At 33.8% G+C, this 18202-nt stretch overlaps 1 protein-coding gene across 3 annotated transcripts in view; it reads right to left on the bottom strand.

The window, feature by feature from the left end:
* ODR4 (odr-4 GPCR localization factor homolog) overlaps positions 1-18202 on the bottom strand; it is a 43475-nt gene that overhangs the window by 5360 nt on the left and 19913 nt on the right. For 2 of the 3 annotated variants that reach the window (XM_023203430.2, XM_023203431.2), the window contains 3 exons: positions 15968-16096; positions 15355-15445; positions 8098-8283 (listed from right to left, as the gene is read on the bottom strand). In XM_023203430.2, coding sequence (XP_023059198.1) covers positions 8098-8283; positions 15355-15445; positions 15968-16096 — 406 coding nt within the window. Of the gene's footprint in view, positions 1-2539; positions 2623-8097; positions 8284-15354; positions 15446-15967; positions 16097-18202 lie in introns of all 3 variants that reach the window. The other variant, XR_002729858.2, reaches the window with a different exon arrangement.

Below are 18202 nucleotides of genomic sequence, written 5' to 3'. Positions count from 1 at the left end.
TTTGCTACAGGAACTTTATTACTTGAATACTTGCATACAAAAAAAAAACAAAATTGTTTTAGCTGTTATATTACTTATATATTTAACATTGAATATTACATATGAAGATCATGCTCTAGAAGATCGTACTCTGCACAAATAATTTACTTTTATAAAAGGCATTCCATTGCCCTGCTATTTCCATTTTTAAATCTGTCATATAAAATCATGTGGTTTGATACAAATTTGAGATGATTTTACTGAAGCAGAATGTTTTTCAATAATGAAAATAGCAATTTATTTGTTTATTTTTGGTAGGGGCTTGTAGGATTTTTAAATCTAATCTCAGGCACTGTGTTATTTCACCAATATGTTAATATATTACATGAAATTTAAATACAAATAACACAGTGATTCAATACAACATTAGATCTCAACCACTCCTTAAAACCAAGTAATTTTAAATTCAGACAAATCGAAAATTGATCATTATTGTTAAGAAAGTACTCTTCTTGAGCAGCTGTCAAAAAGACAGAGAAAACAAGGGCTGTGAATGCATGCAAAAGTTGCAGACGTGTTCAGATTTCATTCCGAGCTGCTGATAGGTAGGCAGGACTATTTAAAAGCTTAAAATAAAATGTTAAGACTTGAACTCCTTCGTTGGCTGTGTTCTTCCTATCCCTAAATCCTAAATTACTGATGTATAATTATAATCAGCGATGTAGCCATAAAATTGTATCTTCAGTATTACTCATTTTTCCTTTATAATTGTCAATGTTTAACCAAATGACAAAAATTAATTTCAGCTCTGATACTGGCAAAGATGAGGTTCACCAGATTTTAAAGGTGTGACTTCAAAATTTTTTAGATGGTACTGTTGATAAAAGTACATTGAAATTATTAAGTTAATGTCAACTAGGAGATGACTAACACAGCTAAGAAATTTTAAAGCCAGTTATCCCTCACCTCAAGTGAGTCAGTTTGACAAATAAATTGTTCCTCATCTCTTAAGTCATTTAAAAGTATGTTATTTTAAGATACTTACTTGGCAAATATGTATTTTAAACATAGCAACTACTTGGCAACTATACTATAGAACAGAAACAAGTAATAATCAGGTAAATAATATAAGTTGAGCATCCCTTACCTGAAATGATTTTTTTTTTTTCAAATTTTGGATTATTTGCATTATACTTACTGGTTGAGCATCCCTAATCTGAAATCTAAAACCCAAAATGTTCTAATGAGCATATTTCCTTTGAGTATCATGTTGGTGCTCAAAAAGGTTCTAATTTTGGAGCATTTTGTGTTTCAGACTTTCAGATTAGGGATACTCAACCTGTAATGTTAAATACTTAGAAGATAAAGCAAAATATTTATAGCAAATTTAACGTTCCTAAATAAATAGTAATTGATTCCAATTTCTGAATTTGAACATTTGAGCTCCACTTTTTTGTGGTTTATTTTATATGGAAACTCTAATTTCAAATATTTAGGAAAACTTACACATATTATAAAACATTTTCATACTTTAACATTAATATTTTTCATTACAAGTCAGAGGTTCAGTATTTAAAAGCCTAATAATGTGTTAACATCATCCTCCATTTATATATCTGTTTAGAAAGTATTTTCCCTAACAGTTTTACCAAATTCTCACAGCAACCCCAAGAGAATCTAGGACTCAGAGGGGACTTCTTTAAGGTTAGTTCTAAGTGGCAGGCCTGGGCTCCTGGACATTATCTTCGTAAAATTGTGGCATCTAATATCTTTGAGTAAATGATTAAATGAGTAAATGAGTGAATAAATGCATATAATTCTTAAAAAACATAGGATGTTTATGTAAAGGCACTTAATTTTTCTATGAAAATGTATGTTTTTATTCTATTGAGAATGTGTTCTTTATAAAAAATATACATAATTACTAAATCATTCCTTCCAATTTAACAAATGCTTGATGAAGCAAAACTAATATACTTCTAGGTAAGTCATATTCTTGGTTGTAATACATCTCATACCAGTGTTCAATTCCTAAAAAGCTAGTTTTACTTGTATTCATCCTTCAAAATGAACTCAAATGTCACCTGCTCTAAGAAGCTTTCCCTGAGTCCCTTACAGAGATAGTGCCTCTGCTAAGAGTTCTGACGCTTCTCTGTTCATTCTTGTTATAGAGTTATTAGTGGTTTTAGCAATTAATAATTTCAAATAATTAGATATTAATAATAAAGTCACAGATCAGCACATTATAGCACATGGGCCACTTTGTTTTGGAATAACTCATTTCTTTGTATTTCCCATTGCACTGTGGGCTTCTTGAGAGTCAGGACCATATATTTTATCTGTAGAATCCTAATACATAATAGGCAACCAAGAATAGACATCACTCACTCACTCACTCACTCACTCAAGATTCACATAAGTTTCAAAAACAGGGCAGAGTCCTGAAAGGATCATACCTACCATACTGAAATATCTTCAATACATTATACAATATTAGAAAAATGTGTAATATCATCTAGAAACCATGAGTTTAATATGGCATACATGTAAGTATACACACCTAAACTTTCCAAATTGCTGTTTTGCTTCCTTTGTTCTTGTAATATTAAACTCTTTCTACTGTTAATCCATCTCTATACTAGACTGTCAGCATAAAAAAGAGAAATATAGACAGTAAATAATTTTTAAATACAGTGTGAAACATATAACTAAGTTTTAATATTAAAGGTTTATGAAAATTAAAATCCATAAATCAGATATATGTATTAATATTTATATATTATCTAAGATTTTAAAGTTATTTTAAGGTATTTCATATTTACTGGTTCATGCTAATATTTAACAAGGTACAAATAATGCTAATGATAAAGTTTACTGAGGGAACTCAAGAAAGAGGATTAAAATGTATTTAGTATATAAATAAACAGTTCATTAGAGACTAGCATTTATATCTGACAATAATGGATAAAAAGTATATTGTTTTGAGGCTAAAATTAAAACTTTTATTTATTTGCAAAAGTAAACATCATTCAAAACTATGAAACTTTCAACACAAGTAGGATTATACACTGTATAGAGCATAAATTTATAAAACTGGTATGTGCTTTCAGTAACCTTTCAGTTGAAGTGAAACATAAAAGTAGTACAGGTTGAGTATTCCTTGTCCAAAATGCTTGGGATCGTAAGTGTTTCAGATTTCAGATTTTTTTGAATTCTGAAATATTTGCAGTACACCAGCTTAGCATTCCTAATCCAAAAATCCAAAATCTGAAATGCTCTACTGAATATTTCCTTTGAGCATATCAGTGCTCAAAAAGGTTCAAATTTTGGAGCATTTCAGATTTTGGATTTTCAGATTAGGGATACTCAACTGTAATAAAGAATACAAAAAGGGAAATAATTTACTAAATTTTTTTGTTTTTGTTTTTGTTTTTTTTTTTTGAGACAGAGTTTCACTCTTGTTGCCCAGGCTGGAGTGCAATGGCACGATTTTGGCTCACTGCAACCTCCGCCTTCCGGATTCAAGTGATCTCCTGCCTCAGCCTCCCGAGTAGCTGGGTTTACAGGCATGCACCACCATGCCTGGCTAACTTTGTATTTTTAGTAGAGACGGGGTTTCTCCATGTTGGTCAGGCTGGTCTTGACTCCTGACCTCAGGTGATCCACCCGCCTCAGCCTCCCAAAGTGCTGGGACTACAGGCATGAGCCATCGTGCCTGGTCCACTAAAATTTTAATATAGGAATGCCAAAACTTTGTTACTGTATATTATAGATCACTGGTAATGCCTATAATAGAGACTTTTTCTGATTAAATTATTAACCAAATCACTGGAGACCCTAAAATTCTGATCACTAATCTTGATGGAGTACTTAGGTACTCTTAGGACCTTACTACATTCTCTGCATAAGTAATCACGCATATACATTCTATCTTTCCTCTAGGCTTCTAAAGGAAAGGAATCAAGTTATTGATTCATATCTATTATATTGTCTTGAACAGAGCATAAGCTTAATAAACATCTGATAAATAGACATACTAAATGCTGTAAACTAGATTAAAATTTCTGGGACAACAACTAGTGCCACATATTTTCATATAAAAGACATAATTTCATGTCTTAAACGTTCAATACTCCTGAAAATGTTCTGAACTATACATTTTCAGCCATACATCTATGAATATTATAGCCTTTTTAAACCTTCAACATGTTCAGTATACTATACTACACAAACCTTAAAAATCTTGTCTGTCCAGGCATAAGCTTATAATTTGTCAAGTATAAAATAAATGTGAAAACAAGATGTGCTGTAGTTTCCTAAGAATCATTTATTCAGTATTAATGAATCACTAACAAATACTTAGGAACCTACCATGTTTTAGGCACAGATAAATAAATATTCTACTTACTTTCAAAAATCTTATAGTCTAATGTGAAAGATCAACATTAAATATGCAATTAATGATTTAAATAATTACAAGTATGTAAAGTATTATAGCAGAACAGCATAGAAGAGCGAACTACAAGAAAGTTTAGTGAAGGAGTTTACCTAGTTTGAACTAGCCTGAAGTTAGTAAAAACATAGTATCTACACAGACATTTTTTAAAAAACTCTATTAGCTGGGTGTGGTGACTAACACCTGTAATCCCAGCACTTTGGGAGGCCGTGGCGGGTGGATCACGAGATCAGGAGTTCGAGACCAGCCTGACCAACATGGTGAAACCCTATCTCTACTAACAATGCAAAAATTAGCCAGGCTTGGTGGCACACGCCTGTAATCCCAGATACTCAGGAGGCTGAGGCAAGAGAATCGCTTGAGCCTGGGAGGCAAAGGTTTCAGTGAGCTGAGAATGCACCTGTGCACTCCAGCCTGGGAGACAGAGCAAGACTCTGACTGAAAAAACAAACGAACAAACAAAAATCTACTTAGCTCCTTGAAGACAGGATCAGCATTTTGTTGTTCTTTGGATCCCAATCCATAGGACTAACAAAATAAATAAGTTATTCAGTCAAAAAATATCTACTGACAACCTATGACGTGCTAAGGCTAAGCTCTTAGTAAACTGCTAGAAATACAACAGTTAAGCAAGAGAGGCAAAGGCCCTTTTTGCTCTCTCAACAGATGTTTGCTGAAATGTAATGGTTAAATATAATGGTTTCATGAGAATTCAAATTTATTGGGTTTTAGTTTTGGTTTTGGGAGGCTGTCATGCCAGGTTGCCATAGTTACCTCTTAGGAATACATTACAGTGGTCAAAGCTACTTAATTTTTTTTTTTTTTTTTTTTTGAGACAGGGTCTTACACTGTCATCCAGGCTCAACTGCAGTGGTATAAACATGGCCCCCTGAAACCTCTACAGCTAATTTTTGTGTTTTTATTGTAGAGACAGGGTTTCACCATGTTGCCCAAGTTAAATTTTTTTTAATGTCTTAGCAACGTAAAGAAAGAGTATTAACCTCTGTTATTAACTGTTTGTTAAAATATAACTTAAAAAAAACTGAATAAAATAGTGTTAGTCTATATACTTGTGTTTAACATACAACATGAAATTAAATGAGTTAAAAATACTTAAGACAGAAATATTTTTAAGAATTATTTTAAAAACCTAGATGAAATGACTCTCCCTATTCTTTTATATCTGACTTTTAAACTAACTTGTGAATGGGGCAAGTTTTGCATACAGTGCTACCCTTAGTCATTCTTAGTTTAAGAATGTGATATGCACTAAGAATGTGACAAATAATTCGAAAAATTATAAACATGATATATATTTATATTTCATATTTTTATAAGAAAACATTTTTATATATTGTTTATATTGTATTTTATAAACATATTCAGATAAATATATAAACATGTTTATAATTTATATTTATATATAAACATAAAAATGTTTATATTACATGTTTATATACATGTATATGTTTATATTATATATAAACATAACACATATTTATATTATGTTTATATAAACATAGTGAGATCCAAGATTCCAGCCAACAAATGAGAAATTATATTGACGTAATCGAGATGAAATTAAACCAAGATAATGTAACATCATCCATTTACACTTGAAAATGTTTAAAGGGATGGAATGAAGAATGCCAGGCTAAAATATGTATCTAGATCATGGAAAGTAATAGTACTATACTTCATTATTTAGCTCCCACAGAAAGGCAGTAAAACAAAATTTTTAGAAAAGAGGCACAGACTCTAAAACCAGACTGCCTAAGTTTAAATTCCAGCTCCACCATTATGAGTGATGTAACTTTGAAAAGTTACCTGGCCTTTCTGAGCCTTAATTCTCTCATCTGGAAAACAGGATTAATAATATTATTTACATCAGAGGGTTGTTATAAAGAATGATAATTTGGTATTTGTAAGACTCTTAAAACTGTGCCTGGCAGATATATAAATAATGGCTAATACTAGTTTTAGAGCATTAGCTTCATCAGGGTAACATATTTCAAGAAAGGCAAACCAGAGTATATTTAAGAAGTAATTTTTAATTTTTCTTAGTTACCAACTCTTTGAAAGCGATAGACCTTTTCTTCAGAAAAAAATCATACAATTACTTTCAAGTGGTTTGTCAACCTTCTAAAAGTTCAGCTCACCAAAGGTTTTGGAGCTCACAGGTTAAAAATTCCTAATTTACCAGAAGGCAAACAAGGTGGTAAGAAAAAAATGTGGTCTGGAAACTAATAAAAAGAACAGCTTAAGGTAGATGAGAATATACGGCTTTGAAATATTTAGAACATTTTTGTTGCTCTCAAATTTAAAGCATGGTCTCAACGAGGAAGTGGTACTCATGTTTTATTGCTGCGTATTACTGAAAGAATAGGTTACAGGGAGGCAGATTGGTATGTAAAATAAAGAAGAATAGAAGGTGAATCCCCATCTGCTAGGGATATAGTTTTCAGTATTAACAGGTTAAATTAGGTCAATTCGAATAATCCTACCAACATTATAAGATCTATTCAACAACAGAATGGCTCAAGAACTATTGCTAGGCATTAACGATAGACAAGTGAACAAAACAAACAAAAATCCCTGTCCTCGTGATTCTAAGTTTGGTTGGCAGAGATAATGCAGTCACTAACCAGGGAAAATAAACTTTGGAAAGCAGTAAACATTTTTACCAGTCTACTTTCAAAAAGCAGATACTTTCCGTCTGCTACAGTTATATCTTTAAAATTATTAGTTTTCATGGGATTAGAAAGTAGTTGCTTCTTTATTTTAACACCACGCACTGGGCAATTTAGTATATTTTATTTTCCCCACTGAAACAAGCTTATTGCTCTACATCATGATCTGGCATTGCTGAAAAACTAAAGGGTGGTTTGCAACTAACTTGAGGCAGTTTACTATAGATTTGAAGTTCCCCAATCAAATACTAACTTGACTCACTATAATCTCAAGCGCGCTCTGAATCAAACACCCTATTCCTGAAGGGAGAATTAACTATGCAAAGAGGAATAACTAAGAAATCAGAAAAGGAATTTACATATTTATTTATAGACATGTTTTCATACCCTGAACTCACTAGAAACAAAAAGAAAGCGAAACAAAACAAAACAGTCTTCCAAAGTGTAAATTCAAATGTGAAAGTGATGGCCAGGGGGAAAAAATGCGTTATCAAACCCAGATAGGACAGCAAATCCATGCTCTAGGAAAGTAATCTAATTTCTGGAACTGTCCGTTTTGGCGCAGTATCCCAATTACATGAAAGGGATATTTAAAAAAGGCAAATAATATGGAGAAAATGTTTAGTAAATTAGTGTTTTAAAACTTACTGTTCTGACATGATGCTTACTTACCAAGTCTGACATGTAATTTTACCTACTTAATGCTGAACTTGTTTTATTAAGATCTACTTGCTAAGCTTGAAAAATACCTTAGTATCTTAAATTGTGGTACAATTTCCCAGGAAATACTCACTGTATGTCTAGACATGTAGAAAATTAAACATATATTTTTAAATGTCTCAGTTAATATTTTGAAGTGTCAAACAGAATTAGCTTTAAAAAATCTAAAGACATGCCATTTAAACGAGACATCTCATAGGTAAAATCTTAGCTGTAATCTAATCAGATTATTAAATAGCATCATATAATGACCTGTGTTTATTTCCTCTGCAATTTTCAAATCTTCTATTTGAATTGTATGATCCAACATCTCCATAAAATGGTCCCTGATTTCTTCAGCCGGCTCATCATCAAATTTGTAATCACACAACATTACAGTGGATCCAGGAAGGGGAACAAAGACTCGATGAGGGAGGATGTGGAACTCTTTTTCACTATCTAAAAGGAGAAAAAATATTATGAATATTTAGATAGGTTTGTCACATGGTATCAGTGATACATATTTTAGAAGTACATAAAAAAACCTAATAGAAATAAAGCTTAAAAAGGTCAATATTTTTTCATTTTCTAGTTGATGTGGCACAAAACTGCTCTTACCAAATTCTGCTTTACCTCAAAACCCCTGGTCTTTGCAAGAAATCTAAATGATACTCCTATGAAAAATAAATTTATCTCCAGGTGCAGTGGCTCATGCCTGTAATCCCAACACTTTGAGAGGCTGAGGTGGGCAGATCACTTGAGGTCAAGACTTGGAGACCAACGAGGCCAACATGGTGAAATCCCATTTCTACTAAAAATACAAAAACGAGTCAGGCATGGTAGCGGGTGCCTGTAATCCCAGCTACTCGGGAGGCTGAGGCAGGAGAATTTCTTGAACCAGGAGGTGGAGGCTGCGGTGAGCCGTGATCGCACCACTGCACTCCAGCCTGGGCAACAGAGCGAGACTGCATCTCAAAATAAAAATAAAAATAAAATAAACTTATCATTGCCTTCAATGTAAAGATGTTGATTACACATTCTTATATGACCCAGTGTCCTATGAAGAACACTCAAGAGACAATTTTGTCCCTCATGTCAGAAACATTGTCCCTCTTGTTTGTTTTACCCTCATAGGCGCTATACATTTTACAGTTGGTTTTCTTCTTCATCGAAGTTTGGAGCCAAATTACCAGCCACCTTACACCAAGTGCATAGGATCTGATAGAATACATTTTTGTACTAATCTCACCACGAATTTTGTCTTACTAGATGTAGCCCCCTTCCTATATCAAGCATGTTTAGGACATCTAGTCATATATACATTTTTTGTGTACCAATCTCACCACCAACTCCATTTTGCTTTCTTTAACTTCCCTTTGACTCCTTATTACTACCACTTATTTTCACTTGTTTACCTATGCTTCTTTGCAAAAAGCCTTAAATCATTTTTAGAAAAAAATAAATAGAAGTAAATAATAAATATCTCATTCTTCTTTGAATACTTACAAACTGGAATATATTATTTTCCCTAATTTCTAACATAGTCACTGTTGCGTGTAAATGATTACTTTTTAGTTCAACACTACAATTCCTATGAACTATCAGAAAGACAGAAATTTCGTGATAAGAATGACCTCTTTCAGCCATGGATATGATTTAAAAGTTACTAATGTAAAGATCAAGTGGAAAACTAGGGCTTACTTTACTAGTAACCTAGACTTCGTTGTCAAGAAACTAGTGGTAACTTTACATAATTACAAACAGAAGATGAGGAACAATGCCTTAAGTGCCACGGGAAATGCAATGGCTTAAACTATGTGTTCCTTCCAGATTCCGTGTATCATCTTGTTTGCACATGAGAACTGGGAGAGAAATTTTACTCTTTGACCAGACTGCCTCCTAGCTGTGGAAGAATAGTACTGCAATTTGTACTGTAGCACAAAAATTATCCACACATTGAAATTAGGACTATATTATTTTATTTTGGGCCACAGTTACTTAAAACAGATTTAATAAAAACTCAAAAATGACTATAACGTGCACGTGCAATTGGCATGCAAAGTTTTAAAACCATTTCAAACTACATCAATTCTTGGTCTATCTGAAAAATAAGCTAAAAAAATTAAACATTAAATAACTGGTTCCAATAAATTTAAATTACTAATTTAAGAAAGCACTTATAACTTTCAAATTAAGACGTTAAATTAGTAATTGCCTGTCTAAATAAGACTCGTTTTCTGTTGGTCTGAGGTTTAAATGGGAGGAGAAATCTTTTTGAAAAGACACCTCAAAAAGCATTCAAAAGCAGAATCCTTTAGGAATATCCTCATGTCACAGTATTTAGTTCAAAATTATCTGAATAAATTCAAAACAAATAAAAAACTAAATTTAAGCCAATATAGTAAGAATTGGGTTTCTATTGGTCAAATGTCCTAGCTGGTATCACAGTAGTATAGAAACCGCTAATTTATTTATGTATCTATCTTTTATAGAAATATTTTAGATTAGGTGATAGCAGAGCTGAAGATTAAAGGGCAGGAGGACATCTGCATAAAGGGATAGGAAAAGTGTTATTCAGAGAGTGGAATCATGGGCACAGGCAAAGAGGATTACAAATGTTCTGGGAAGACAGTGGAGTGGTACAGAGGATACTGATGTAGGGATGGGCAAAAGTAAGAGGTTTCATAACTGATGACCTCTATTTTCACAATGAGTAGGTCATGTATGAGAGTAAGTTGAGCAGGATCAAATGAAGACTTATAACAGTGAAGCAGGTTTAGGCTATATCTTAAGAGGAATCAAAGAGGAAGATCACAACAAGCGTAAGGATTAATTGGAGGTTCTTTTTGTTTTTTTGTTTTTTTTTTTTAAACTGACATTGACATACTAAGTTCTTTTATCTGGATAGCCAAAATTAAAAGCCTAGGTTTACTTCAGAGATCAGAAATAGAGAGTTATTATGTCCTTTACAGACTTCCACATGCATGCAAAAATACTCTAATTCAGGTTAATTTTGTGGCATATGTTCTACATTTTACTGTATTACAGCATCTATAAGATCTTACCAGTATATAAGAAAAATAAGCTAAGTAAAATGAGGACAAAATCTAAAATTTAACAATTTGGTGTAGAAATTCAACATCAGAATTTACATTTATTTATGCTTGAGAGGATGGATAACTCATTCTCCATGATGATTATTTTATATCACATGCTTGTATCAAAACATCTCATATACCTCATATATATAGATATATATCTACTATGTATCCACAAAAGTTAAAAATTAAAAAAATTTTTAAACAATTTACATTTACTTATATTATCACACAATGTATTCTTTTATCTTGATACCTAAGATCAACTAATACATTGTTGGAATAATTATCCTGTTACTAAAGTGTTGAATATATATTTACATCTTATTTCTGTTTGAGATATGCTAAATTTCCCAAAAATTGAAGTTAAGACATTTTAAAGACAATTAACATAAGTAGTTCTCCTCCATCATCTCCAACATGGTATCAAAACCACTTGCTGAGGGCTTGGCTTAAATCAGTTTTATTTGGGGCCTCACAAACATCATCTAATTTAATCTTGCAGCCTCGAAAAGTAGCTACCATAATTCCTGCTTTATATATAAGAAAATGGGGCCATTCATAGTGGCTCATGCCTATAATTCCCAGTGCTTTGGGAATTACAGTTTTAATTTATAAATTAAAGATTTATATGCTTAAATCATTTTTAGAAAAAAATAAATCTAAAGAAATTAAATAAATATCTCATTCTTATTTGAATACTTACAAACTGGAATATATTATTTCCCCTAATCTCTAATATAGTCACTGTTGCATGTAAATAAATAATTACTTTTAAGTTCAACACTATGATTCTTACAAACTATCAAAAAGATAGAAATTTTGTGAAAAGAATGGCCTCTTTCAGCAACAGATATGATTAAAAAGTTACTTGGGGCCAGGAGTCTGAGACCACCTGGACAACATAACAAGGCCCCATCTCTACAAAAAAGTGAAAATTAAAAGATTACCCAGGCATACTGCCGTGCACCTGTAGTCCCAGCTACCTGGGAAGCTGAGGGAGGAGGATCTCTTGCAGCCAGGAGTTCAAAGCTGTATTTAGCTATGATCATACCTGTGCATAGCCATGGGACTACAGCCTGGCCAACACAGCAAAGACTCTGTCTCTACAAAAAAGTTAAAAAAAAAAAAAAATCAGCCAGGTGTGGTGGCCCTTGCCTGTAGTCCCAGCTACTCAGGAGGCTGAGGCAGGAGGACTGCTTAGAACCAAGAGTTCAAGGCTGCAGTGAGCTATAACTGCATTATTGCGCTCCAGGCTGGGTGACAGAGAGAGACCCTGTCTGTCATTAAAAAAAAAAAAAAAGAGGAAGGAAGGAAGAAGAGGAGAGAGGAGAGGAGAAAGGAGAGGAGAGGGGCAGGAGAGGAGAGGAGGAGAGAGGAGGGAGAGGAGAGGAGACAGGAGAGAGGAGAGGAGAGGAGAGGAGAGGAGAGGAGAGGAGAGGAGAGGAGGAGAGGGCAGGAGAGGGGACGGGAGGGGAAGGGATGGGAGGGGAGGGAAGGGGAGGGAAGGGACTGGGAGGGGAGGGAAGCAAAGGGAAGGAAGGAAGGAAGGAAGGAAGGAAGGAAGGAAGGAAGGAAGGAAGGAAGGAAGGAAGGAAGGAAGGAAGGGAGGGAGGGTGGGTGGGTCCATCCCTATAAAGTCATTTGTCTGAGGTTACTCTGCTAGCAGCAGAATAGACACAGAACCCGAGAACCTCAAAGTCTTTGCAGAAAGAAAGGAAAAAGAAAGAGAGAGAAAAAAAGACAGAAAGAAAACAAGAAGAAATAGAAAACCTGAACAGAACAATAAAAATATCACATGATTGAATCAGTAATGAAAAATCTCCAAAGAAAACTCCAAGACTGGATGGTTTTACCAATTATTTATACCAAACCTTTAAAAAAGAAATAATACCAATTATTCTCAAACTATTACAAAAAAAGGAAGCACAGAGAACTCTTAACTCATTCTATGACACCAGCATAACCTTAATAACAAAACCAAAGACACAAAAAAGAAAACTACACAATATTCCCGATGAACACAGACACAAAAATCCTCAACAAAATACTAGCAAACCAAATGCAACAGTACATCAAAAAGATAATATATGATAATCAAGTTGGATTTACTCCAGAGACTCAAGGATGATCCAACATATAAAAGCAAATAATGTGATACATCACATCAAAAGAATGTCAAAACCTATGTGATCATAGAAAGAGAGGGAGAGAGAGGAGAGAGGAGAGGAACAAAGAAGGAAGGAGAAAAGAGAGAAAGAGAGGGAGGGAGGGAGGGAAGGAGGGAAGGAAGGGAGGGAGGGGGGAAGGAAAGGAGGGAGGGATGGAGGGAGGGAGACAGACAAAATTCAATGCCTATAAAGTCATTTGCCTAAGGTCACTCTGCTAGGAGCAGAATAAACATAGAACCTGAGAACTTCAAAGTCTTTACTCTTTCCACCAAACTACAGTCTATGTTCTTCACACAGGTCCCAAGGCCACCCAATTACCAGTAAAAACTTTTTCACTTTTTAAAAATTTAGGATTAGGCTATAACATTAACTGCTAAATGTATCAAGTTTAACATAAGAACAGTACAACTGCTGCTAGGGGCCATTAATTTTATTAATTGAACATCAGCAAAAATTTCAAAATACTAACTGAATATGAAAGAATACCATGATAGCCATATAATACCACTTTTATAAAGGATTTTTAAATAGAAAAGAGTATACTAATGTGTCTGATAAAGTAGGTCTTTAACATTAATGGTGGATACATCCTCATACCCTGAAAATCCTGAAACTCGCAATGCAGCTATAACATACACTGTTGCTCAGAAAGTGAAGCAATGATTTATACCACAGGAGTTAACACAAACTCAAAGTCAAATTGCAAAAACAAAGCCACACTGACATGGGGCTGCTAGACTGACGGACCATGTGAACAGGTCCCACATACTGCCCTTCCAAAACTCTCTATTCACAATTGTTTCATGTAAGAGTCAAATAAAATTATAAATTATTAGTAAATGGAACTCTAAAATTGTGAATTAAGGGAAGGATACATGTTAAATCTGGCATCCATAGAATCTAGCATACTACGAATATAAAAAAAGATTATAATTAGTCCATCAAACTTAATATACTAGCTATCAGTAGTACTAAAAGTAGTTGGTTAAATAGAAGAGCTGTGTTTTCCTACGAACATAAAAATATCCCCTTCAAAAGCTAATGTGGGCCAGGTGCGGCAGCTCATGCCTATAATTGCAGCATTTTGGGAAGCAGAGGTGGGTGGATCACCCGAGGTCAGGAGTTCAAGACCAGCATGGCCAATATGGTGAAACCCTGTCTCTACTAAAAATACAAAAATTAGCCAGCTGTGGTGGCGGGCACCTGTAATCTCAGCTACTTGGGAGGCTGAGGCAGGAGAATTGCTGGACCCAAAGCTAATATGAATGTTTCAATTACGTACATATCTAAACGTGAATCTCAAATCCAGTGACACTGGAATAATAAGAATGGGGAGATCATGATGTAGCTTTAAAAAGTGTACTCAATATTTTAATTTGCTTTTGATTAAAAAAATTTTTAATACCAATTACTGCGATGGTATAAATTGTTATGTTTCCCAAAAGTTGCAATCGTTATTAAAGGGTAAGATACTGTAACTTAGCCTTTTTTAAACCTAATGAAGTCTGTTAGAGTAATAGCTGAGAAGCATATAAACTAATGTAGTTTATATAAATAGTACCTATTAAAGGACCTATTATATAGTATTTAACACTAATAAATAATATTTTGATTATGGCTAAATTATTTAAAATACTCATAGATATTAACAAAAAATATTAACTTTAAAATGTCAACAAGGTTTACTCATTCTGGCAGGAGAAGTTCACTTGGAATTAATTTTTTAAAAAATACTCCCTGAAATTGTTAAGTGTCGACAAATTTGCTAAATTTGATAAAGTGTTCAAAAACATTTTTCTAGAGTCAAGCCTGGTGGCTCACACCTGTAATCCCAGCACTTTGGGAAGCCAAGAACGGTGGATCACTTTAGTCCAGGAGTTTGAGACCAACCTGGGCAACATGGCGAAACCCTGTCTCTAAAAAAGAAATACTAAAAATGAGCCAGGCATCATGGCATGTGCTTGCAGGCCCACCTACTAGGGAGGCTGAGGTAGCAGGATTGCTTGAGCCCAAGAGGCTGAGGCTTCAGATGAGCCCTGACTGCACCACTGCACTCCAGCCTGGGCAACACAGTGAGACTCTGTCTCAAAAAAAAATTTTCTGAGCAGCAACTGAAAAATGTTCATCCAATGATAAAAGATGATACACTGTTTGAAAACATAGATACGTAGCTATAGAAGATGATGTATTTGCTATATCTTGATATCTTATTACTATATCAGTCGAAGTTAGGCAAAAAAGTACTTATTTTATACTCATAACTTTTTTTTCTGGAATTTCATTCAAAAGCAGATCCTCAAACAGTATTTCACAACGATCAGCAACTGTGTTCAATATATCCCTCTTTACTGCCTACAGGGAAAAACACACAAAAACACAGTAAGAAATAAAATACTTTGGATTTACATTATTTAACTAACAAAAAAACATAATTTGCTTTCCAGTACAATCATGCCCACTAAATAACTGATACATCATTCAATGTTTTATTTCCACTTATTTAGCATACTTATTAACAAATGTATAGTTTAATGACAAATTTGCCTAGACAACATCTAAATAATTAAAACCAAATAAATGAATAAAGTTTCACATCTAAAAAAATAATTGCAGTGTTCCAAATTAGATACTAATATGTACAACTGTGGAACACTTACTAAACTTGTATAGTCATCATTTTTAAAAAGGCACAAAATAGATCCTCTACATATGAAAATCTTGACACCAGTTATATGGTACATTTGGACTGCACAACAGGCCATTATCAGTTAAAAGCAAATGAATAATTATAAAATATAAGATAAAAAAAGGTAAAATTTTAGGTTTTTGTTAATAGTCAACATGTTTTCATTCGCTAGTTATTCCTTTTTGTACCTGCACAGCATCTTTAACTTTGGGTTTACTGCTGTGGATATAAGCTCTGCATTTCACAGCACCCTTAAGGTTTACAGAACCGCTACATATCTGGACTGTGGCTGTGTATCTGTGGTCTGAATTCAGGAGCTGAAAGACAAAATCTGTTTAAGTTCTAATAGCCAACAATGATTAACTACAGGAAATATTTAAACATTATATTAGCAATTTTATGAAGACAGAACAAAGTTTTGACTGAGCCAAGCATTTGAAATTATTTGCCGCAAATTATTTAAAGGCCTTCATATTTGTTTTTATAAGTTATATATTATTTTCCAGGCATTTTGAAAGTATACTGAAATTAAACACAACTACATCTAAATTTTTCTAACATAACCATCTAAAATGGTTCAATATTCACTCAATATGTTCCTAAAAATATATTATTTGCAAATTACTCACATCAGTACTGTGATGATTAAAAGATGTACAAAGACATGATGTAGTAGATGTAAGTTGTGCAATGCAAAATAAGTTCAATAATAACAAAGTGGGATGTCAGAACTATGGTAAAACTATAAGCAATGCACAGACACATATATTTACACACTTTCAACCAAAAGCTTTCATAGACTGAAAGTAATGCTATGCTCCACAGCAAAACTGAAACAAGTCAACTATGCCTGCTATCAGAAAATGGTATCAGTGGTCGTAAGCAGTCACTTTCATCTCACAGTCCCATCCTCTTCAGTCTAAGGAATGCCAGTGCTCTTGTTTGGTTTTCAGGTGTTTCACATATATTTTCAACCTCATCATCTTAATAAGTGCCAAAAACAAGGATAGTATCAAAATAGTTAAAGTACTACAGGTTGAGTATCCCTAATCTGAAAATCCTGAATGCTCCAAGATTCAAAACTTATTGAGCACCAATGTGATGCTCAAAGGAAATGCTAATTAGAGCATATAAGATTTTAGATTTTTGGATTAGAGATGCTCAACTGGTATGTATTTTGCAAATATTACAAAATCTAAAACAATCCCAAACCCAAAACACTTCTGGTCCCAAGAAATGTTTCAAACAAGGCACACACAACCTGTAATAGAAGCCCATAATAATGGAAACAAAAAATCATGATTTAAAAAGATAACCAAAAAATAGAAATGGTAAAGAAGTAATTTATGTTCTAAGAACACTTGGAGTATAAGTCATTCAACAACAAAAACAATTCTGAAGAACAAGAGTCAAATCATACAACTTGTGAAAAGTGCTTTGTGCCTATGTGCTTATGCAATCATGAATAAATGCAGAAAAATATGAAGAGTAGAATATTTAAATGCATAGCTATCAAAAGAGCATTATTTGATGTCTAGTGTAATTCAGGCAATATCTAAGGTAATGTAAACCTTCTAGGTGTTGTTAAACAATTTAAACTCTAACATGGTCAAGGACTTGTTGATAAAAAATTAGCCACAGACCACACAGCTCCAAAGGTCCTGGGTCCATTCAAAAATGGCTATCATCAAACCAAGCAGCAGTGTGACCATGCTGATACGATATCTGGAATAAGCTTCCATATGACACATGTAGAGTTCACTGATACATCAATAAGGTGGGGTTGGAGGAAGAGTATCAGGCTTCCTCTATCTACTCCATAAATTTTTACTGTAGACAAAACTACTCTAAAAAGAATGCTCTATTTTACATATTTAACATACAACGTATATCTTTTTAACATATAACACATTTATATATTAGTATATGTAAATATTTGTGTGTGTGTGTATATACATCTATCTAGCTAGCTAGCTATTTATCTATCTATATTTAATTAGGGCACTGTTTTCCAAAATAGACTAGACTATTAAAGATGATACACACACATATTAAAGAAAAGAGGTATTTTTTGGTTCGTTGGTCGGTTTTGTTTTGTTTGAGGCAGGGTCTCATTCTGTCATCCAGCCTAGAGTGCAGTGATGCTATCACAGCTCACTGCAGCCTCAAGATCCTAGGCTCAATCGGTCCTCCCACCTTCGCCTCCCGAGTAGCTGGGACTACAGGCGCACACCATCACCCCCACTTAATTTTTGTATTTTTTGTAGAGACAGGGTTTCACTTGTTGCTCAGACTCATCTTGAACTCCTAGGCTTAAGCAATCACCCTGCCTAGGCCTCCCAAAGTGCTGGGATTACAGGCATGAGCTACCATGCTCAGCCAGGAAAAGTTTTAAAGAATATAAGGTCTGACTCATTCCTTTT

This window comes from Piliocolobus tephrosceles, chromosome 1 (genome assembly GCF_002776525.5).
Source record: "Piliocolobus tephrosceles isolate RC106 chromosome 1, ASM277652v3, whole genome shotgun sequence".
NCBI classification, from domain to species: Eukaryota; Metazoa; Chordata; class Mammalia; order Primates; family Cercopithecidae; genus Piliocolobus; species Piliocolobus tephrosceles.
Note: the sequence above shows the minus strand (reverse complement) of the source record. Positions and strands in the feature narration are given on the sequence as shown.